Below are 24,884 nucleotides of genomic sequence, written 5' to 3'. Positions count from 1 at the left end.
CCCCAGGATTTCCAGGAACACTGTTTGAAAACTATGAGATACTCTCAGTCTGTTTTTATACCTAATGCCCCATCCTTCCTCAGAGCTGCTCTGTAAGTTCCCAGATCGCTGCTGGGACAAAGCTGTGTAGACAGTTGGTTAGAAATGCATGTCCACAGGTCCTGGAGAGGAAATCCATGGTTAACCAAAATAAACCACTAATAAGAGGTGGGAAGGCATAGCAAACTAAATGGCAAGTAGAGATGTTGATTGGGTTGCTCTCCATGGAGGATGGCTTCACAAGAGGATCAGGAAACTGGATGAAGACCAAGTATTTTTGGATGGGAGGGAAGAAAGAGAGAGAAGTAACAGCATGGGCCAAGAAACACTCAGGTGCATAAGCACTTAGCTGGCATTTCAGGCTATGATTCTGGTACCTGTTCTTAAGTTTCCTAGAAGCAGTGTGCATATGCCAAACATGCCAAAGCAAAAATGTAACATTTTGCCATTAGTATTAATGGGAAATGAACCCATCTGCAAGGAGTCTAATGACACAGCCATGCTATTGGCAGGGATGTGTGCAGTAATGGAAAAAAATAACAATCTTAAAGGAAAACTAACACTCAGAAGAAATAATGTTGTCTATATTAAATCATTTTTAAAAGGTTGTTGAATATGGATTTCTGCAGAAAGCAGAACTTCCAGTTATAGACTGCAGTGGAGGGAAAGGAGGAGAGTTGAAAGCAGTGCTTTTTTTCAGCCAGAGCTCAGCTCCAGCACCTTTCAGGTGGGCGCCATTGCCATTCTAAGAGAACAAGGGGAAAGTTCATGGTGAGCTTTGGCACCTCTTTTTCTAGAAAAATAGCAGTGGCTGAAAGGTAAGTATTCTGTGAAGGAGGTCTGATTGTTAAACCACTCTGGGAACTGTAGTTCTGTGAGGTCTTCTAACAACTCTCAGCACCCTTAACAAACTACAGCTCCTAGCATTTTTTGGGGGAAGCCATGGTTGTTTAAAGTAGTATCACAGTGCTTTAAATGTATGGTGTAAATGTGGCCCAAGTCTTTGACTATGTGATGGCCTGTCTGATAGCACCTGAAGCCCAGATCCTTCAACTGTTTCTCATATCCATCAACTTTCCCCATATTACTTTGTTCATAGGTTCACTTGGAAAACCCTGTGACTGAATTAATGCATGCTATGGGTTTCAACCTTAACCCACAAGGAACTATATGAGATGTACACAGACCAGAAATGTAATGGACTTGACATTATTTATGTTATTATGCGTGAGATAGCTTTACAATTTCCCTATTTATTCTTCATCATCTAAGTGTGCGTTCATGCAATCACTCCACATATAGGCAGCTGCTTCTTTCTCTAGTTTGGACAGCACCGTGTAAGTTGTGGCAAGCACATCATGGCATTGCTCAGCTCATCAGGAAGGTTTTTGAGCACATGCACCAACCTGATGTTTGCGCAGGTACCAAATGATTCAACCTGGCTACCATCTGAACATATACAGTTGAGCTAAACATCAGTGAAGGGGGGCAGAGCAGTTGTGTGAACTGTTAGAAGAAAAGGGGATACATTAAAGCATTACATCATTCTTAGGTTTCTCATTCCATATTAGCGATTTTATCCCCGGGGTACATTTTAGAGGATAAGAGAGATTTTCACTTTAGAAGAAAGCTTGGAGTGTGGTTGGAGGTGTGTTAAAGTTCTAAGGAATTTATGAACACAAGAATGCTAGGAGTAATTCTCTGAATGTCTCGTGCATAGGCCATTAGTGACAAGTTTCCCATTTTTGTGAACTGCAAGCCAGGACCATTTTTTTATGAACTGCAAGTGAAATGTGAGCTAGTTCTAACCTGATGTTGTGCCTTGCCTTGATAGCCTGTTCCTGCTGGCCCTGGAATTTCTATGTAATTATGAAGTGTGAATGAATAGCACTGGGTTTACAGCCAAGTTCTAGCAGCTTTCTATGCAGAAATTAAAGCATAAAGACCTGCAAATAGTAATAGTTGCAAATCCTACAATGGTATAGGCCACATTGCCTCAGGACTGCATGCCATGAGGCTGACGTAATTACGGTAACTGCTGTACAGAGGGAAATGAGTTTCTTCAGTTACAGTTTCAGGTAAAAAACAAAACGAAAAGCAAAGCACCAAGTTGCAGTTGAGTTAAAATAAAGAGAAGGGCTCAAACAGAGGGGGCCAGGTAATACAGATTTATATATGAATCCTCAAATAATATTTGCCTTGTGCTAGATGGCCATTATTTGGACATTCCTTCTCAGTGAGTGGCTCTGTTCCTGAGGGAGTGGAGAGACAGAAATGCTAATACATGTTTCTTTTACAGAGATGAGTGAAGTAGATTATTTACCTTTGCCTTGCTAAAATACCTTTTGACTGATATCTGGCTTACTTATGGGCTGATACGAACAAAAAAAGAGGAAAGATTTATCTGCTGCAGGGGTTGGACTGGATGCTCCTCAGGATCCCTTCCAACTCTGCTTCTATGAGGACCATCCCTTAGCCATCATATTCGACACCAGTGAAGGCCAACTGGTGGCTCATGGGCTGGATCCCACCTCAGGAACATATTACTAGACACCCAGCTACCCTACCAAATATTAATCAACATGTGGTTTTGTACTGGTAAAAGGTTTGTTCATGGTTTCATTGTACTGTGACATGCATGTATATGTATGTGTATATATATATTAAAAAACAAATATATATAATGAGTACATGTTGGCCTCCCATATTTAAGTACCAAATGAAAAGCACAGGAAAAGTCATGCCTCCTACAAGGTGTGAAACAACATAAAGGAACCATCAGTATCCCCTGCTTTATGCATATGTGGAAGCCTTTACTGGCTGCACTTCATCTTTGCCTGTTGCAGAAATTGGTGAGAGAACAATGTGGGCAAACTTCAGCTTATGTGTGGGTTGTCTTTGACAGCTGCACCCCACAGAAATTGCTATTTCCATGCTGGGCAAAGCATCACCTGTTGATTCCTTCCTCCCATTCAGCTGTTAAAATCATGGAGGTGTCCCTAAGTAGGATGGCTACCCTAGGCTTACAGGGGTCAGATACTGTCATACAGATATTCCTGGGGAAATGTTTGGCCGGTGTGCCAGGTTCTTTAGCCACCTAGCAGGTGAACAGAACCCAGAGCCAGGTGGTGGCTTCCTACCAAGATGTGTTGCATCCCATTACACCATAACACCAACTCAGACAAACACAGAGCAGAAGTACCACCCATCCTCTCCTCAGCTCAGGAAAATTCCAAGCAATACACAATAGCTGAAAACCACCTTACGCTTACTCAGAATAGACCCACTAAGTTAGATCCATTAATTTCAGAGGGCCTACTCCTAAGTAAACCATAGTTGAAGATCATCCAATGTAAACAAATGGCATTATTCCATCATAAAGTTACTGAACACCGCCTTCTTCAGCACTACAATGACAGTGGAGAAGGGGAAAGAAGATATTTACCTGCTATTAAACTTTTCCGGATGTTTTTCCCTCATCATGTGGAATCTGTGCGCAATGGATGCATCCTATAAAGAGAGATTGGGGGAGGGGGGCAATTAGTCAATGAGGCCTTCTAGATACTGAAGACAGTCTCATCAGAGTTCTGATTGAGGCGTCCCACGAAACTGCACAATGAGCACTTTTCACCCATAAATTGTGCTTTCAGTTTTTGTGGCCAACAGACCTTATACAGTGGTACCTCTAGTTACGAACTTAATTTGTTCCGGAGGTCCGTTCTTAACCTGAAACTGTTCTTAACTAGAGGCATGCTTTCCTAATGGGGCTTCTTGCTGCCGCTGCGCAGCCGGCATACAATTTCCGTTCTCATCCTGGGGCAAAGTTCTCAACTCGAGGTAACTCTTCCAGGTTAGCAGTGTTTGTAACCTGAAGCGTATGTAACCTGAGGCGTTTGTAACTCAAGGTACCACTGTAACTGATTTTAAAGTTAATTTTCCCCATGTGTATTTTAAAGTTATAAAACAGGAACACTATGGGAAATACAACATTTCTCTATTTCAGAGCACTCAGAGGTCATGCTGAGCTTCTAGGGCTTCCCAAAGCACCTCCTAAAGTTATTCGTGACAGAGTTAAAAAGTAAAGGTAAAGGGACATCTGGTTAATTCAACATTATGAATCCTTGTGTACTCTTGCCACTTTTCCCATGCTTCGGAGAGCTGTTTCAGAGGACCTGTTTATTGGACATGCATTCTGATTTGCTTGCACTAGACTTGTGACTAGTCTTTATTGAGAATTTCTTCTGAATTGTTTGCTTGGAGCTTATGTGACAATGAGCAATCATTCTCCTTTGTTTGTGTGGTGTTTATGCATCATTCATTCATTCATCCCACACTTTTTAGTGTATTTTCCCTGTCACTTTCCTAACTGCCAAAATTAATAGAATCATAAAATCCCTTAAAAAAAGAAAAATAGTGGATTTGTTGCATCAGGGTCACAGAGTGCTTTGATACACTTTAATTGCACAAAAGTAAATTTCCAGTATGTACTTGAATCTTCCCTGCAAAATATTGACTGTATGGAGGCAACCCCAGCTTGAGTTTTTAAGATGCAGGCAAAGAATTGTAGCAGACCCTTAGAACGACAGCTTTTGAAAGGACAAGAATCCATTTTGTCTAGGCATATTATTCACTGTAATCTCCTTTGTACCCTTAGAATATTAACATAATCATTTTTAAAAGATCATCAGAAGCCCTGATCAGCATAATAAATCAACAGAGAATGCATCAAAACAGGCCTCTATGGAATGACTTGGCTTAAGCCTTCTTTAGTTAGCGGAAAACTTGTTATCCCACTTATCTATCATGGTTGTCCGCTGTATTTGAGCAGACATAAACCTCAAGTAGTTTTTGAATGGCCACATAATGCACACATACATAAACAGAGGTCACAAATAGTAACACAAGGGCCCCTCTTGCAGTCTCTCTGGGTTCAGATAGCCCAAGGAATGTGCTTTACTCCATCCAGGGATTAGCAGGCTGTTCATCATCCACATCTCAGTGATGGGGTGCAGAGGTGTCACTAGTCTCAGGGACTTTGCAAGCCTATGGCCTGATCTATTTGTAATCCAAAACTTCCTGTTAGTGATATAGCTGCTGGCCCACATTTCTCACAGCCCAAAAATAAAGGGGGCAAAGATGGGAAGCAGCATGTGGCAGCTTGGACTCAGAGGTGAAATGGCTTGTCATTGTCAGTGGTAGTATTTAAAGCCACCTTGTCAGCAATGAGATTTCATAGCACCAAAGCCCTCCAATTTACTTTCATTGACCTGCTAGCACCCTGCAGTTGATTATAATGCACAATGGATCTATGGAAATCGTGCCACAAGTTACACAAAAGTAACTTTCCTTAAAGATCTGCAAAGTGTTAAGAAAATTTAAAATTATTTAATGCAATATTAAGTATGGACTATGGAATCTAAAAGGTCAGCACTTCAGTTATAGTCATTTTTAAGACATACTGGCCATGTCTGTAACACATTTATGACAATCAATCAATCACTTATAAATGGAACCTCAATATAACATGAGACTGTTTTTAAACAAATGCTTCAGTGCTTTTTTTTAAATCAGCTGTTTCTCCCACCATGTCAGAACTCTAAAACGAGTCAGCTGTTGTGGGGAGCTTCTTAGCAACCCTACAACACAGGTAAAGTGATATCTTTTATTGGATCAACTTCAATCAGGGAAGGAGCATGCAATCCATTATGTTATACAGAATTCTTAACTGGACAGAATAGAAATTCAGGTAGTTAAATATCAGGTACAGAAAGGAAAAGGCTGCTAATGTTATAGCAAGAAATCAGATTCAATAGTGCAGATATGCTCATGCTAATGCAATTAGTGAGGAACAACTTATAAAGGAAGCAATAGTTAAGTGGGCCATTGATATCAGGCATAATATTGAAATTGATGAGTGGGAAAAATTATGGAACCAAACAATGAAGTTCTCGGCATGTTACCAAGTAAGAGAAAATGTGCAAATACTGCAATGCAGATGGTATTTGACAACGGTCAAACTGGCCAAAATGTACAAAAAAGATTCAAAACTCTGTTGGGAATGTCTAGAGGCTGAGGGTACTTTTATTCACCTTTGGTGGAAATGCAACAGGGCAAAGGAATTTGGGGGAATGGTGTATGACAAGCTATTTTATTTTATTTTTAATTCACATTTCTCAAGAAACCGGAAGCATTCCTTCTTGGCATAATTGGGAATGAGTTACCAAAAAAAGCCAATAACTTATTCCTATATGCAACAACAAAGATCCCAGGGAAAGAACAGTGGTTAAATAAGCTAGTCAGGCTCACAGACCAATCTTGGCCCACCAAGGAGTCCAATTTTGACCATGGTGCCATTTTCTCAAAATCCCACCCAACTGTCAATCATCTGATGTTACTTGTGACATCAACTGATGGGTGGGGTTCAAGGGACTTCTGCTGTGCAGGTGATCCTTCCACAAGGAACCCTTTTCTCTCCCCATCATGTGATCAGGAGGGGAGAAAAAGCCGCCTTTTGAAAACATCACCTGCAAACAGGACTCGCTTTGCAAATAGCTGATGCTTCCAAAAGGCACATTTTTTGCTTCCCATTCCATCAAGTAAGTGATGGGAAAGGGAGGATCGGCATAGGACAAAGAGCCATTGTTTTGCACAAGCTGATCTTCCTAGGCAGCTCTGAAGTCAAGAGCCTCAGAATGGGAGCCCAATTACATTTCAGGATTCACAAGTCAGGATTCACAGTTCCCTGTAGCTGAATCCTATTTTCACACAGGAATTCAGCCTTCCTGTATCCAGCTCTGTTCCTGACCACACTACCCACAAGATTGGGTCATGTGAGGCTTTGAAAGATCAGCTGACCAAACTGGCTAAGTCCCATGACACTCCTGTAGGTCAACTACCCATATTCTTGCATCACAGACTTCAGGATAAAGACTAACTGCTTTTTCTCTTCTCATAAAGAAGACTGTCTTAACTAATAATACTAATTATTGATGCAGAAGTGAGTCTTCTTAGATCACAAGTTTGCAATAAATTCTTAGTGAGATTTACGAGTCATCACAGTCCCCACAATCTCCATTCTCAAGTACAAAACATAATTTTCAGTCTCAAATATGAGCTTTTTACAGCATGCCCATAAGACAAGAAAACTGCACTCCAACTTATAGCTGTGAGTTGGCTGAAGGTGTTGCTTGTGGTATGCATATATCTCACTGCTGTTGCTTTAGTCAGCAGGTTTTTTTTGGTATGTGGGGGACTTCTAAAACATGTGGAAGCCATTTGTCCCTAGGTGACAATGGGACAGAATAGTATGTACACCATGGACAACGATGCTGCCATTGTATCACCTCCAAAGCCTATTATCCATCTCCAGTCTGACACACAAAGTTATCTAGGGCTTCTGATACTACAGGGGAAATAGGGAGGGAGATCATGGGAACGAGAGCTGTATAGACAGTGCTTACCACTCCTATGGAGAAGTAGTTGTTGATGATACTGTAAGGGACAGGGTCCCCATTCTCCTCTTTGTCAATAGGGATGACATCAATTTGCCATCGGTCCAGCATTACCTCTGCACTGTGTTCAATGTCCTTCAGGACCTTCATTAAGTTGCCACCTTCATAACCTTGAGAGTGGAAAAAGGGATGGCATATGGTAAGGAACAGATGTCAGCGGTGGAATAGGCCAAGCATTAATGGGGCAAACAGTTGTGTTACAGAGAGTCTGGTAATGGACGCCTCGGCGTGATGCAAAGCCATAAAAGAAGGCCAAGTGATCAGAAGCAGAGAAGGAGAAACAATCCTGGCAATGATTTGGGCCCAGCAACATCAATGGTGAATGGGGAACCATGCTCTGTCTAGTAGATAAGGCCGTGGGTTGGGTAAGATTGCAAGTTGCATGGTGGGTGTGGTAAGGTTTCTTTTTTAATGTATACTTTGAAGAGCTGTCAGTGATGGACAGTCTCCAGTGGTGCAAAGCCTGGACAATGACAAGTGGGATTAGAAGCAGCTGACAGGTTTCAACAGCACATGGGACTGCTGTCAGGAGGGATCAGTGGCAAGTCATGGTGTGAGGTCGTGATGAATGACCCTACTAGTGTTAGGCTGACTCAAAATACTTACCTCCGCCCCATCGTAGGCAGCGGGCAAGGTCATTGCCTGTTCCCAGGGGCAGGATAGCCACAGGAGGGTGTTTTGCTATGTTTATCTTATCTGCAAAAAGAAAAACAGACATTAGAAGCCAACAGATCGCTGGAGTCAACTTTCCTTTTTCTACATCACCTGCCATAGCAGAGCTAATGAGGACAGGATTTCCCAAGGGCAGAATGAACCACAGCTGTATCCCCTGGCTATACATGGTGTATTGGTGTTTGAAAGCAATTTGACCTAATATATTGTAGTTTTATATGTTGCTTTCTCAAACATGCACCTTTCTGAGCCCACGTCTGGCTGGGGAACTGCATCACAAAATTCGGAGAAGTGCGAATTTCAAAGGATAACCTCATTTCAATTAACTTATTGGTGCAGCAAGTGTGAATAAAGTCGGTTTGCCTAAAAAGGCAAACCAATCTAATTTCCCACCCACCCCCATCCGTAGTTCCTTGAGCTCCTGGACCTCAGTTCAGAATTTCAGGAGACCAAGCCTGCAACCCTATCTATGCATGCAACTTTCAGAAAAGGGAGGCAGGAAAGCTTCTTTATAATGCAGCCTGCAGTCAAAGATGTGGCTGGTTAATGCCAATCAATATATGAATCAATATATGGTCCTGAGAGATCTGCATTGGCTCCCAGTACGTTTCCAAGCACAATTCAAAGTGTTGGTGCTGACCTTTAAAGCCCTAAATGGCCTCGGTCCTGAAGGAGCGTCTCCACCCCCATTGTTCAGCCCAGACACTGAGATCCAGCACTGAAGGCCTTCTGGCGGTTCCCTCATTGCGAGAAGTGAGGTTACAGGGAACCAGACAGAGGGTGTTCTCGGTAGTGGCGCCCGTCCTGTGGAACGCCCTCCATCAGATATCAAGGAAATAAGCAGCTATCCTATTTTTAAAAGACATCTGAAGGCAGCCCTCTTTAGGGAAGTTTTTAATATTTAATGCTGTATTGTTTTTAACACTCGATTGGGAGCCACCTAGAGTGGCTGGAGAAACTCAGCCAGATGGGTGGGGTATAAATAATAAACTATTATTATTATTATTATTATTATTATTATTATTATTATTATGAAATTCAGCCCTCTCCTGCTGCAGGCCCAGCTCCTTGGGCTCCTTGCCACAGAGTCTTCCCAGCTACAAACTTTTCCTTGTGCGCACTTCAACAGTACAGAACTCTCCAGGCTGCATGAGAGACATGCTTTCAGCTGCCCCCGCTTTCTCATTCGTTGCCAACATCCATCTTTCTTTCAAGGGAGGGAAATCCTTGGCATGATGCTGCCAGAAGAAGGGAACTCCACTGAAGGAGCGAAAGGGCGCTCTGTTGTGGGGACGACAGAAATGATATGTCTGCAAACTTATGCATGCTCACTTTGGAGTAAGGCCCATTGTTATCAGTGGATACCAAGGGCATTTCTCCTCTCAGTTCTTATCACCTGTGTATATTGCTTTGTCAGGTTGTAAGCCATTTGCAGAGGCTTGATCTTTTGTTCCAATTTGCACAACACTTCATTCAATATTAGATGCGGAATAATAATGACAATATTAACGGAGATGCAAATTGGGGAGGCGGTAGTGGGGGAGAGAGCAGCTGGCTACTCTTTCTGGCAGAGGAAGGAGGAGAAGATCATTGTGGCCAGGCTGTCAATCTGGAATCTTCAGCGCTACAGACTGCTCCATTTCTGTTCATAAACATTATATGGGGCAGAGGTTCGTGAGGATCGACGTAAGACAAATTAACCACCAAGGTCACTCAGATACTTGTGTGTGTTTTTTTAAAAAGTTTTAAAAGTCCATTTTACATGCATTTGAGTCTTCTTGGTGGATGAGGTGTGTGCATGGAGACAGGACTGGTCCAAGATATTTTGTAGTCTGAAGCATGGGGCAATCTGGAATCCTCATCAGAACTCCAAAACCCTCATAATCCTTGTCTGGGAACAGAGGCGAGCATGTTTGAGTCTGTGTATGTAGATGGGGCCAGCCCAATACATTTTGCTGCCTGAGGCCAAGATGTTCTCCTGCTCCAGCTGACTGGACTGGAACTTGACTCTTGCGCCAATCCTAGCAATGGGGCGCTGTCCTCTAGCAGCAGGCTAGGTTAGAGGGCAGCGGAGTAGACTGTGTGCAACAAAGCTCTGTCCCTCACTGCCACCCAGCATCTGCTAGCTGAGGTGGTTGCCTCACTCTGGCTAGTGGATGAACTCTAATTTCAGCCCCTCAAAGGAACACGGGAAGCTGTCTTATATTGGAGTCAGAGTTGGACTATTGGCTCAGCACAGTTCAGACCTGGCAGAAGTCCAGGGTTTCAGGCAAATAGCCTTTCCCAGCCCTATGTGCAGATGCCAGGGGCTGAGCCTGGGGAAGCAAGTGCTCTGCTACTGACCTACTACAGGACACCCCCCCTCTCTCTTACACAGTAGTGACCTCAGGCGTATCAGCTATCCAACAAATCTAATGTACTTTGATCCACGCAGCATCCCTGGATCCCAATTTACCTATGCAGTCCAGGATCCATCCAACAGTCCCATCTCCTCCGCAAGCCAGAATACGGAAGTCTGGAGCATCACGGAAAAAGTTTAACCTAAGAGAAAGCCGAAGGAAAAGGTAGGAAAGCTCTTTAGACTAGCTTGCTTGCCATATATGGGAAAGAACACCACATCTAAACTGCTTTTTAAATTCACACAAAAACAAATGTGAAAAGGGGCACCGCAGCCCTGCTGCTCTCCAAAGTCCTAAATCATGCAATTCTTGCTCATTCTCAAGTTTGCAACAGAACAAAACAAGGAAAACCAGTGAAGAGTCAACCTGCACAGCAGACATTCAAGAAGAACACCCATAAAGGAATACATGACATTTGTAAGAAAGATCTGCATGAAGGGGAATTGTTGTTGTTTTATAAAATCCATGCAAAATTTGGACAAGATCTAGCAGCTGCTTGCTGCAACAACATCCAATTGACAGCAGTGCGATGGGCCTTAGCCACAAATAACTTTTGCAGGATTGTATAATTTGTATTCAGGTGTAATATCCACAAGTATTCCATCAGGAGTATGTAGAGTCCCAGAGCCCAAAGGTTTATTGCCTTAAGACAGACATGGCAAATGTCATAAACTCCAGCACGGGCTCCACGCATAATTCTAAAGAATTGGCAGCAGGCTGAGTTCCTCAAGCTAAGGTATGTTAAGAAGCTTCAGCGAGAAGGGAGGTGGAAAGGGAAACTGGAGAGGGAAAAAGCAAAAAGCAAATGAGGAGTGAGAATAGGCAGCACAACTAAGAGGGAATAGTAAGGATAGCAAAATGGATGCAGGTTGATCAATGGATTTCAATACCCAGGAGTGGGTCCTCCTCGATCCAGGTTGTAAACTTGTCTGGGGTTGAGTAGATAATGGAATTTCCGATGAACCCTGAAAGTAAGTAAGAAAAACAAGAAGTGATGGCCCCTAAAAAGGAGAGTAAAGGCTAGGAGGAGGGGAATCTGTCAGTTTCACTGTGTCTCAATTTCTCATTTTTCCAGTCTTAAGTTCTCCACATTTCCACACTAGTTTTCATTTTTCTGTTTAAAAAAAGTCCTCATGAAAATTCATCAGAATTTTAGTGCAAATTTCTCCTAATATTACATGTTTGCAAGCAATTTTGCCCCAAAACACACATTTTTGCAAATCCATTTCCCCCTATTATAATGCACACTTTACTGCAATACATTCATTTTTGTACTCATTACTTGGCCAGAGCATTGCACTACAAGATTTGAAGAAGTGCATATTTTTTGAGGATGTTTGTGCATCAGTTTGTGCATTGTTTTGGAAAGTGAGAATTAGGGAAGTTTGCCTTTAAATGTGAACGGATTCCAATTTCTCCCCTATCCCTAGCCAAAGCAGATGATTACATTTTCTTAGCATCAGCTACTCTCTACCCACACCACATCCTGCTCAGGGCAGCTCCATAAGTGTAGCAAAAGTTGCCACCTTCATATTCAGAAAATGGAGGATGCTTTTGGATTGATGTTTACTGCACTGTGGATCCATCTTTTCTCCTTTTTCTTTATTATAAATTTATTTAAATTTTCAGATTTACAAACAATCATCAAGCAGACAAATAAAACCATTTCCATATGGAAATCTTTTCTCCTATTTCTAAGCCCCCTCTCTGAAATGTTTGCTTCATAAATACTTTTGAATTACAGCTGTCCTTACCAAGCCAAAGAGTTGGTGATGTCCCAGGCACCAGATAACAGGTATCAGTGACAGCCTTGCCACCACATTGAGCAGTGCTATCTGGGGTATTTCCCAAGCAGCACAATATTGCCGTCTGATTGCAGGGAAAATGGAATCTCTCTGCTATTACTTCCTTAAGGGAAGGTGTTTGCATTACTTACAACGATTACCAAATGTGTATTTACTGTACCAAAAACCTCTATGCTGCAGAGGGTACAATTTTCCAATAGGAGGAAGGGAAACATACCTTTCTCCTTGTCTCCCTCCACTCTTGGGGTTCACAAACACCAACAGTGGATGTGTTCCAGGCTTAGGGGTGATCTAGAAAGCAAATTACAAAGCAAACAAAGAGCCTCCTTATACAGCGTACAAAACATCATTCATGCAAAATGGGGGGGGGGAATGAGTCATACGGCACTGCCACAGAGGAAGTAAGGCATGCAACTGGCAACATGTTGGATCAGCAGAATCTGGAGAAAGCTGGGAACCACCAATCTGTGCACTTATTCTTATCCACACCTATTCTGTCTATGGCCTTCTAAGCATACGAGCCACAGCCTCAGGAGCTCGGCTCAGTTTAATATATACATCCTTTGACTCAATAATGTTTGCCTTATGCTCCGCAAATATCCTCTTGTGCGCTTCCTGATATACATCTAGAGACTGAACTCTTTAAAGGACAAGGCAGGCATTGCTATTGAGACAATATTAGGTTAGCAGAGCTTCAGCAAGCTTGGGTTCTGTGGGGAGAGCTGCAGAAGGATGGAGCCAAGGGTTAATCTATTAACCATGCAAAATTCAACTGGGCGACTATCAAAGGATATTCCAGAACTAGCTTCATGGGGAGACTAGGACAGGGGTCAGCAAACTTTTTCAGCAGGGGGCCGGTCAACTGTCCCTCACACCTTGTGGAGGGCCGGACTATATTTTTTTTTGGGGGGAAATGAATGAATTCCTGTGCCCCACAAAGAACCCAGAGATGCATTTTAAATAAAAGCACACATTCTACTCATGTAAAAATATGCTGATTCCCGGATCGTCTGCAGGCCAGATTTAGAAGGCGATTGGGCCAGATCTGGCCCCCGGGCCTTAGTTTTCCTACCCATGGACTAGGAGATCAGTGCAGAATGACATCTTCTCCCTGGTATGCCTTCCTCCACAACTAGCCTGCAATTTAGGCATGGTGCACAAAATATAATTTTGCAGGTACACACACACTCATTCACAAGTGTAAGATAAAAGTGAGAGAGCAAGTGTGATGTACTGGTGAGAGTGCTGGACAAGGGCAGGTTCAAATCTCCACTCAGTCATGAAGCTCTTTGGGCATGACCTTAGGGCAGTCACCACTTTCCAGTCTAAACTATCTCACCAGGCTGGTGCTGAGATACAGCAGGGATGGGAAGAACCATACATGTTGAGCAGGATAGAAGTCAAATAAATAGATATGATAGCAGCAGCAGCAGCAGCAGCAGCAGCTGTGAACTGTCTACCTTCTGGAGGTTCCCTCACTGCGAGAAGCCAAGTTACAGGGAACCAGGCAGAGGGCCTTCTCAGTAGTGGCGCCTTCCCTGTGGAACACCCTCCCACCAGATGTCAAAGAGAACAACAACTACCAGGCTTTCAGAAGACATCTGAAGGCAGCCCTGTTTCGGGAAGCTTTTAATGTTTGATGTATTATAGTATTTTAATATACTTTTGGAAGCCGCCCAGAGTAGCCGGGGAAGCCCAGCCAGATGGGTGGGGTATAAATAATAAATTATTATTATTATTATTATTATTATTATTATTATTATTATTACCTGTAGTCCATGCCCATCCACCGTGGTGGTGTTGTATCTGAAGGCCAGGGTTGTATCATCTGGGGATGTGCTGGATGGCGATTCACTGTCTGATCTTCTTGGGTGGGATTGCCTATCCTTTGGAATAGGGAAAATGCATAAAGGACTTTGAAGCATGGATGAAGGCCAGCAAATAACAAGGAGGCACTGACAACATAAACAAAGTGGGAAGAATGACTTCCTCCTGACTGGACTGAAATACAACAGAAAGACCACAAAAGCTCCAAGAGTTAAGTTAATAACATATTAAACTTTAGTATTGAAATACTGTCTGTCAAGCAACACAGAATACAAACACGCAGATAAACCATCAATAATACATTGTATGAAGTGCAAACTGTATCTGAATATAGTGAGCACACAGTGAATGGCACTGAAGGCCTGAATCAGTCATTCCAAAAGTAGTTTAGAAAGTTGTGTACACAACGATGGCTCCAAAGTTCAATACTTGACTTCCTTCCCAGGCTGATGTTGTTCCAAGATTTATATTAACTTCAAAATTCCACAATCTGCACAGCTGAAAAGCTTTCTGAGAGGCCCATACACATATTAAGAAAAGCTTTTTATATACATATTAAGCTTTTTCATATGGATTTTTAAACACTGATGCAGCTTTCATGATGCTTAGATACCTGAAAAGTGAATGAATCCAAAATATTTATACTATTCTATGTTTAATCATATTTATACTGCAGTTTTCAGCCAAAACTGGATCTCAAAGCAGCCTTACAACACTAAAAGCATCACAGAACCTCACAGATTATTCTGAATAGCAATAGTAACAGAGGAATAAGTAAATATGAGAAAAATCCAGAAAAGAGCACCACATAATAAAATTGCCAAAAATTTCTTCTTTAGTATGTATCTCCAAGGGCTTCCTTCACTAGGATCTAATTCCCAGCTCTGTTTTTCCTTAGCAGTAGCAAAAGGGAAACCCTGGGCCATGATGGGGTTCCAAATTATTACAGCCATATGCCAGCTCAGCCAGCTCAGTGAATTCCACATCGGGTTAAAAAACAAAAACTGAGCTGACTCTTATAAATCTTCTGAATCCATTCCCTGTTTTAAGGTGTCCAAGTATGGTGTTTGCCATATTTTAAAATGTCCATGAACCCCTTTTCGAAGCAAATGTGGAGATGGTGGAACTGTGAGATTCATGTCAAGCCCTGATCAGGGAGCAAGTCAAATATTGAACTTTGGAACCATCACTGTGTCCATCATTCCAAGCCACCATTGAAGCGATTGATTCAATATGATTCACTGCAGGATCACAAAATTAAGAAAGATTGTTTGCACCAGTAGTGGATGGCATGGTGGGGCGGAGGTGCTTACCTGAACGCCTCGCTCGGCTGCTTACCAGGAGGGAGAGGGGGGAAGGTGAGGCAGTGGGGAAGGCAGTGCAGTGTCAATGCACTGGCAGGAGCAACGCATTGGCTCAGCTGCTGCGTTTGCACTGCGCTGACTTTGCTGCCACCTCACTCCCCTCCCCCCAGTAAGAAGCAATGACCTGCTTTCTGGGAGGTCGGGTAAGTGCCTTTGCCCAAGCAATCTGTCCACTACTGTTTAGCACTTTATGAAATGTATTACTGAATGCTTATCATCATGGCACTGTTTGACAGACAGCATTTAATATATTATACATTAACTTTGGGTCTTCTGTTATGCATTTTGGGTGGCTGCATTTCCACTAGCAAGTAATAAGGTATGTTTTAATTTCTCTCCCAGTTCCAATGGTTTCTTCCCCCATGGATTTACAAGTTTACAGATTCTGGAGTGGGACATAAATCTGATGATAGAGAGATAGATAATATCCTTGGTTTCCTGTTTTTAAACTTTATTCACAGAATGGTTTTTAATTAAAAAAACTGCTACTGTACTCCATATTTAATGTGCAATCCAGATCACTGGCATTTTCATGATTTTTGACCTCACATATACATTTTCTTCATTGGGACTCAATTACCAGCTTTCACTATTTCCCCATTTCTCATAGTTCTGAACACAGGAAAAAGTAGACATAGCATTTGAAAGTACAATGTTTGTACCACCACAGTTTCCTCATTAGGAAAGAGGAAACTTCTTAATTTGTGGAAGTTGTGGAGTACTCTTTCCACAGAGGTGTGTTTTAAATATTGTGATTTTAATTGTTGCAACCCACCCTGGGACCTTCAAAGAAAGAATGATCTTTTAAAAGTATATGCAAAACCACAAACCACAAAATAAGAGGTAGATTATATGCAAAGCCTGAGAAGGAAACTACAAAAAGTGTGGAAATCTCTCAGCAATTGTCATTTTTGAGCCTGTCCATCCTACAATCTTGCACACCTTGGAGTGCCTGTGCCTATTCCAAGTAATCACAAAGTGGCTCCAACACAGGGATAGGCAACCTACAGCCTAATCAGGCCTGACAGGCCTTGGTGGTTGGCCCACTAGGTCACTGTGGGCAGACCATGCCCACCTTTCCAACGCTTGACATCATATAAGACGTCAAGTGGAGGAAACTTGTAGCTAAAATGAAGCTGGAGCTAAAATGAAGAAGATTTGGCCTCCAATTCTTCCTTTGAATGCAAAGGACCTTCCTCTGCAGGCAAGACTTGAGCAGCACCTGAAGAGAGAAAAAATGTTCCTTTGGGTCATCTGATGACATCCTGACATAAGGTGATTGACAGGCGGACAGCCCTACCCACTTGCCAAAATAGTCTATGTGGTGCTCAGGATCCAGCTAGATCGCTTGATTTTGCTCATTATCCCTGCCTGATCTAACAAGAGAAAATGCTTGTGCATAGACTACATCATATGGCACAACACTCTTCCTTTGAGTTTTTATTTTCAGCTACTTTATTTTCTGCAACAAAGCCTAAGGCTGTATGCTAATGATTATTTACTTGAAACAATTGGAGTGATTTTCCTCTTCTAGCAAGCCTCAATTCGCTATTAGTAAACTGATAGCTGCATATAGTTAATGGAGTAGTGGGAAAGTATGGTAGCAGTAGCAGTGGCTTGATACGAAATGCCCAGATTGCAAGCAGTTTGTCATTCAGCCTTCTTAGGGACACACCAGCTTTCTAGTAATGGACATAAGAGACATTCTCTAGCAGCTCTACAGGAAAGTACCTTGGTTTTAAGTTAACAAAATCAGTTTGGATGGGTTGAAAATCTTAAGTTTTTGAGAGAGCATCATCTAGCGACCTTCATATGGGAGACAGAAAATGCCAATCATTAAGCCCATTTCATAGGTGTCAAGCAGACTCATTTACCAGAACAACTGGGCAGATGTGCGAAGGCAATAAGATGTGGTCCTTGAGCTGCCCACCATCACACTCAGGCTTCACATGAGAGGCACATTTGTTGTGAAGCTGCAAGAGGAGAAAACACAGCACAAAGATTATCTTTAAACATATTTGTAAAAAGGAAGGCTGTTACAAGTAATGGCAAGGTGGTTTCTCTAACTGGCATTAATAAACAACATAAATAAATGTTAAAGGTAAAGGTAAAGGGACCCCTGGCCATTAGATCCAGTCGTGACCGACTCTGGGGTTGTGGTGCTCATCTCGCTTTATTGGCCGAGGGAGCCGGTGTACAGCTTCTGGGTCATGTGGCCAGCATGACTAAGCCGCTTCTGGCGAACCAGAGCAGCGCACAGAAACATCGTTTACCTTCCTGTCGGAGCGGTACCTATTTATCTACTTGCACTTTGACGTGCTTTCGAACTGCTAGGTTGGCAGGAGCAGGGACAGAACAATGGGAGCTCACTCCGTCGCAGGGATTTGAACCGCTGACCTTCTGATTGGCAAGTCCTAGGCTCTGTGGTTTAACCCACAGTGCCACCCGCGTCCCAAATAAATGTTACCTGGCTAATATTACATTACATGTTGGAAATGTCAGAAGACAAGAGGGGACTATTATCATATATAGTGGGAATGCAAATTTGGGGGAGGGGGAGAGAAAAGAAGAATTGGGGGTTAGGTAACTATCAAACAGAAAGCATCCTAGGATTCACTGGCTCAAAGATGAATGAATATAAAAATTAGCCTCATATGTGGTCCCTGTGGATGGGGGACTGCTGATTTGGGAACTCCAAGATCAAATGTAGCCTTTTCTGAACTGGGGAAATATGTCAGGGTGAGTGGAATAAACCAACTTATAGATAGTGGCATGAGTTCATCGTAACAAATCAAGCAAGTAACAAAGCTCAGTCACATTCCATAGCTTCTCAACAATATTCAGTGTCGTGACCATTTTCACAATCAGGAGAAAAACCGAGGAACAGATTTCTTCTTTATTCACAGGCATGCCGTGATTATTGCTAATATAGGAGAAACATGGCCTGCTGATGTAGGAGGTGACTTGCCTTGAACAGCTTAGCGTTCTTTAAAAAAAACCACCACCCTTGCTTCACGTACTCACTGTGATTTGGCACCATACACAATGCAGTCCGGTAATGCCCTGGTAGCTCTTGATGCTTTTATGACAACGATCGCATTTGGCTGGGGAGTTCCCCTCAATCCATGTGTGCTGCATGACCTAGAAATGCATGAGACAAGGTGATCCATGCTGGGAAAGAAATTCAGGCACTCAATATGAGGCAACAAAGGAGAAGATATGCTCCTGAATGAGCGTCAGAATCGTTGTTCCTTCAAATGTTTCAGGATATGCTTTTGAAGCAAGGGATAAAGAAAGGAATTGGAAAGTTGGGGGGGGGGAGTCTGTGATCCAACTATTGTGGTGTCTCATGAGCCTTCAGCTAAACTCACTGTATGATAAGGCAGGCTACTCACAATTTTAAAAGCCATTGGTATAGAACATTAGCCATAATACCACAATGAACTGCTCACATGGGCATGCACAATCCAAAAATCATTGACTTTCTCCATTGCTTTTCTGAGTTCTTTCCCAGTCTTGCAGCCTCTGTTTCTGCTTTGACTTGACCTTGCAGCTATGTTTTAGTACAGCTTCTGGTACCAGCTGCAACTCTGGCCAATGTTTTTTTGATGTGCTACTCTCTCTCTGACTACAAACCCAGCTAGAGTTCCAGCACAGTTTCCTTATACATTGAATGATATGGCTGATGACCATCCTGGGGGCAGATGCTTTCATTCAGAGTTCAGGGAACCCGGAGCTGCTGAGCTCTAAGAATGTAGGACTCTGCTGCCAGAAATGGGCCTCGACGTTTTGCTGTTGAGCGTTTGCTTGCCTATCCTCCTCTGGAGAAATAGCCATATCTGCAACAGTTGCCCAGAAGGCAGATTCCTCCCTTTTCAGTTTGATACTTATGAACTATTCCAGCAGTATGGCAATTTGGTGGTAGCCTATAAAATACAGGTCCTTCTTGGCACAATAGTAGGGCTCTTATGACTGTGTGGACAGCATGATCTGCATTGCAGATGGCCTGCCTTAGATGGAAGGTCATCAATAAGTGAACACATGCACTAGGCATTCATGAATGCCTTACTCACAGTTGTATTTCTCTTTGATTTCACGTAAGTGCTGATGCAGGGGGCAATCTCTTTGGACACACATCTTTCATGGACTGTGTATTTACAAACTGTGGAGAAAAAGAAAAAGAGAGAAGCTCTAAGTTCACCCTATATTCAAGGCAAGCAGTTTCTAGCTATTTCATTAAACACACAAGACGTAACCGGCTGGACTTTTGAATAAACAAGGTATACTATTCATTGTATCAAATTGTAAATTTCAACGGAAGTCTCATAAAGTTCAACAAAAAAGCAGAAGACCCAGTGGATCAGTTCATTTTCTAGTCAGTTCATTCATAAGGTCCATATATGTATAAGTGTCTATTCCACCTGTCTGTTCATCAGTAGTACAGGCTCTAGGTAATGCAAATAAATACAATATTGTAATCTCACACATTTTACTTCATTCTACTGATGAAGCCTAGGATGGTGAAACAAGGCCAATATTCTAGAAATCCTTGTCTTAGAATCTGTGAAAGGATTCTGTGGAACTGTAACAACCCTTCATGTGGATTATTGGACTCTATGAACAGACAGGAGGAGTAGACTGCTCCACCACCCATCCAGACAACCGAAAGGCATTATCAGAGATCAAGGTCTCATTCCAGCCAGGCAAAAGTATTTGGGGTGCAAAGCAGTGAGGAGTGTGGCCCAGGGAGACTTCTGAGGACCAGATAGAAAGACATAGAGGCCCACAATTGCCCCCTCCTCGTGCCTGAGGTTCCCCACAGAATGTTGATGACCATTTGCAGTGCATAGTAGCAGCTGTAGGACTGGGATGATATTGGGGCACACAGACTTTGTTGCCACTGCCTAGAACCCTTTGGATCCTAGGACAGGGTACGAATTTTATTCAGCAAGTAGAGGTGAGGCCTGGCTTATGGTTCATCTGTTTCACCACATTTGGAAGTTACGCATCTAGAAAGATTCCCAAACATTCCCAGAATAAGGAACCCACTAGAATTAAATACGGAATCCCTTTTTGCCGTGCGTCAAAATTAAAAAGGAACAAAATAAGCCAGGAAATCTTTCTCCTCATCTGTCTTGGGGATGCTGGCATTGTTGGCTCCAATTCATTCACACGCAGCTCAAAAAACAAGGGTGGATCTCACATGAGCATTGTACAAGCAGCCTATCTGGGCACTTACAGGAGCAGCACAGGCCTTGCTTCCTGACGCCCAACAGCATAGTGCGACAAAAGTTGCAGTAGGCAGGCTTCTTGAAGTGCTTCAGCCTCCACGCATGCTGTCCATCATCCTTTACATTCTACAGGGAGGGGGAAAAGCCCGCTGAGATGGAGTGGAAGATACAGAGGAGAGATGGCATCTCTTGCAGCACCTTTTCCAAGATAACCTTTTCAACTCAGGATGACCAGAAACGTGATGTAAACTACCTGCAAACTGATTGTCTGAACTGGTCCATTTACAGCCTCCACAGCATACTAACATTTTTGAGGATGCCGGTTAGAAAATGTAAAAGAATAACTTAGTTACGATGTAAACAGATCTTCATAAAGCCCTTTAGAATAATAAAATAAGCTGCCACGACATAGAAGAGATGTTATTTAGATTGCAATCTTTATGTGCTGTATATGGTTTCTTTTTTTTACAAGCCTCACTTAGAAATGCTAATTATTAAGTGGTATACAAGTGCCCTAAATAAATAGATGCTGTTACCTGGGAGTAAATCCCACTGAACTAAATGGGACTGACTTCTGAGTAGACATGTATAGCTTTGCGCTGTCAATGACTGTGGACTATCAAGCCAAATTAGAGGATTATGCTTTTTTAAAAATTTGCACTGCTTACACAATTGTAAGCCTACTATTTCCAAGCAACTATGAATTCCAGAGAAACAAATTATACAAAGTATAGTAACATACAAAAGAAAGATTTTATGGTGTATCATTCATTATCTATACTATTTGTTTAATGTTGTATAACCATTTAAAAAGGAAACAGAAAGTCTGTAAAGGTGCTAGATTTTCCGCAGCTTGAAGGCAGTATCTATCAAAATTATTTCTATACTACGATCACTATAACACACAAATTAGGTGGGTTTTTTTGTTTTTGCTCTACCATGTTTTCTAGCCAGGCAAGTTTCACCAGTTTCCAAGGGACATTGAAGAGATATCAAGAATAAATGGGCAATAAAGGCTCGATCGTAGTTATTTAAAATGGTATTATCTGAAGAAGAAAGGTTTGATGGAGAGTAAAGGTAAAGGGACCCCTGACAATTAGGTCAAGTTGCGGACAACTCTGGGGTTGTGGCGCTCATCTCGCTTTATTGGCCGAGGGAACTCGCGTACAGCTTCCGGGTCATGTGGCCAGCATGACTAAGCCTCTTCTGGCGAACCAGAGAAGCGCACGGAAACGCTGTTTACCTTCCCACCGGAGCGGTTCTTATTTATCTACTTGCACTTCATGCTTTCGAACTGCTAGGTGGGCAGGAGCAGGGACCGAGCAACGGGAACTCACCCTGTCGCGGGGATTCGAACCGCCAACCTTCTTATCGGCAAGCCCTAGGCTCAGTGGTTTAACCCACAGAGCCACCATGTCCATGGAGAGTACGGTGAGTCAAATATGACAGCATGAATGCAAACAGAACAAAAGCACCTAGGCATGCTTTATTACAGGTATGAATGTTAGGTAACCTAAAATACTCTCTTCTGATTGGTGGTGGTGGTAACTAGTACTTCCATTTGGCACATAAGAACATGAGTGGAAGCTTCTAAGCACCAAACCAAATAACTCTCTCACCTCCTACTCGTAAAAGCTATTCCTTTGTGCACATAAGAAGAATGTGTGAAAATGGATTCCTCCAAGTGCTTTTTTCCTAAGTCACACACGCCTACGTATGCCACATCAATACTTGCAAAATACTGCTCTGCTTAGCAGCTTAAAAAAAATTAAAATAAATATCTGGCTTTAGTAGCCCCCTTATAGAGTGAGTGACACTCAAACTTCCTCCCATTGTGGAATGTCTTTATAAACAACAAATCACACAAATACCCAATATGCATCACAAGAGCTTCATGAGCGTGGCCATCAAGGGCCCATTGTACAATCTGCAGATTCTTCTTCTTATTTTTAAAAATGCATTTCAACCAAACCATTCGCTATAGAAAGGCATATGATGGGCAGTACTCTGTAAGGACAGGCAAAGCAATGCCTACTAATTGGGGCTGATGGGAGCCAGCCAGGAAAAGTTAGAACTGGATGAAATCCACTGATGTCATGGTCCAGGAAAGAAATGAATGAGAGACTGTGAATGGTCAACTAGTTCCAGGAGTTCCTAGACTCAAGGACTTAAGAGAGCCAGGTGGCCAGGTAGGATAGGTCATCTGCCACCAAATGTGGTCTTGGGTGGCTAAATTGGGATTCTTGGGTTGCAGGATTAAAGAGTTGAGGCAGAGGAAGAACTTCCTGAGGTTGGGTGTTCCAGGCAGCACTTCCTTCAGGATCTGAAATTGGTTATCTATGTTTCTGAATGATCAGGGTGTGTGTGTTTGTGTTAGGCTTTGAAGTGGCAGAATGTGAAATTAAACAAAACAAAAAGAGGTTCACAACCCAAAACTACTTGATTACATCTAACTTCTAGCTTTATTAAAGTAAGCTACATTTACCTCCTTTTTTATATTTGTTATAATTCTTGTTATAATTCTGTTAACAAATTTATTGAATGCCAGCAGCAGTTCATTAATTTTCCTTGTATAAAACAGATGTTATTTGAGAATCTGACTTTTGACATTCTGCTGCCCTCGTGTGGTTTAACTTTTGAAAGTAGCTGTATTAAAAGAACAAAAACCTTTCTTCTTTTCCTTTGCTATCATTGACTTTATTCTGTGCTCTTTTTAAAGTTCTGTTTATCTCAAAAGGGCTTGTGGAAAAGATGCTCCTTGAGAACTGCGCCTGTAAGCTATTAGGACCTATGTTTGTTGACCTTGACAACACAAGGGATTTACCGTATTTTTCGCTCTATAAGACGCACCAGACCATAAGACACACCTAGTTTTTGGAGGAGGAAAACAAGAAAAAAATATTCTGAATCCCAGAAGCCAGAACAGCAAGAGGGATCGCTGCACAGTGAAAGCAGCGATCCCTCTTGCTGTTCTGGCTTCTGGGATAGCTGCGCAGCCTGCATTCGCTCCATAAGACACACACACATTTCCCCTTACTTTCCCCTTATAGGGGGAGGCAAAGCATCTTGGCATGCATGAGCAATGGTATGCATTAACATTAACACATTTAGTTGCCTTGCCAAACGTGGATGCACCAAGTTGATTCCTGTTCCCAAAGAATTCCTGTTCCTCAAACACACATTGATATTGAATAAGGGATCTGACTTTTTATCAGTCTTTCTAGCCATCTTTTTTATCCCACCAAGAAGCTGTGGGCGATAGTCACCCAACACTCTCCCGTGAACACTAAGGCTGGATCTACACTGATCTTTAAAAATGCTAAGAAAGAAACCATTATATAGCTCTCAAAGCAATTTTCCATTGACTGCTGTACAGCGCCTCCTGGTGTCACATATTTACAACACATTTATAACAGTATAATTTACTGTTACCAGATTTTTTCCAATGAATCTGGGGACACTTTTTCTTTTTTCTTTGGAAGCTGAGTAGCAACAGGGAGTCAGTAGTGGAGATGGTGAGACAAAAGACCTTGGGCCCAAGCACACATGCATATTGTATAAAGGTGCAAAGCCCTTCTTTTGTACCCTGTGAAACATAAATGGGTAGTTTTTTAAAAACTGGGCAACGGCGCGCTGCCCGCCCATGACTCTCGAGCCTTCCCTGATCTCCTGCCCCCTTCCCTCCGTTTTGATAGATTGGGGAGGCTCGGGAGTCACAGGCGGGCGGCTGTTGCCCAGGAGGGGCCAGCCTCGTAGTGCAGTTGGCTCTGGCTGGCTTCAGGAGCTGCTCGCTGCTCACTGCCGTGGCGCAGGGGAAATGGCGGGCACCACGGAAGCGAGGAGCTCCTGAAGCCAGCCAGAGCCAACTGCGCTACCAGGTTGGCTCCGGGCTGCTGAGGCTGCCGCTGCCACGTTTCCCGGGGACAGATTTGGAAATCTGGGGACATTCCGGGGACAGAATTTGTCCAGGGACAGATTTGCAAATCCGGGGACTGTCCCCGGGACTGTCCCTGGGAACCAGACGGGGACATCTGGT

The 24,884-nt window shown here is 42.7% G+C and overlaps 1 protein-coding gene across 1 annotated transcript in view; it reads right to left on the bottom strand.

The window, feature by feature from the left end:
• DGKG (diacylglycerol kinase gamma) overlaps positions 1–24,884 on the bottom strand; it is a 164,957-nt gene that overhangs the window by 32,502 nt on the left and 107,571 nt on the right. Inside the window, 11 exon segments of the mRNA XM_082221770.1 lie at positions 3,485–3,549; positions 7,500–7,660; positions 8,157–8,246; positions 10,678–10,763; positions 11,512–11,586; positions 12,644–12,717; positions 14,196–14,312; positions 17,492–17,590; positions 18,642–18,758; positions 19,691–19,779; positions 20,857–20,974. Of these exon segments, the coding sequence (XP_082077896.1) occupies positions 3,485–3,549; positions 7,500–7,660; positions 8,157–8,246; positions 10,678–10,763; positions 11,512–11,586; positions 12,644–12,717; positions 14,196–14,312; positions 17,492–17,590; positions 18,642–18,758; positions 19,691–19,779; positions 20,857–20,974 (1,091 nt within the window).

The sequence above is a fragment of the Podarcis vaucheri genome (genome assembly GCF_965113315.1).
Source record: "Podarcis vaucheri genome assembly, chromosome: 5".
Taxonomy (NCBI): Eukaryota; Metazoa; Chordata; class Lepidosauria; order Squamata; family Lacertidae; genus Podarcis; species Podarcis vaucheri.
The sequence above is the reverse complement of the archived record's forward strand: the minus strand, read 5'-3'. Positions and strand labels throughout refer to the sequence as shown.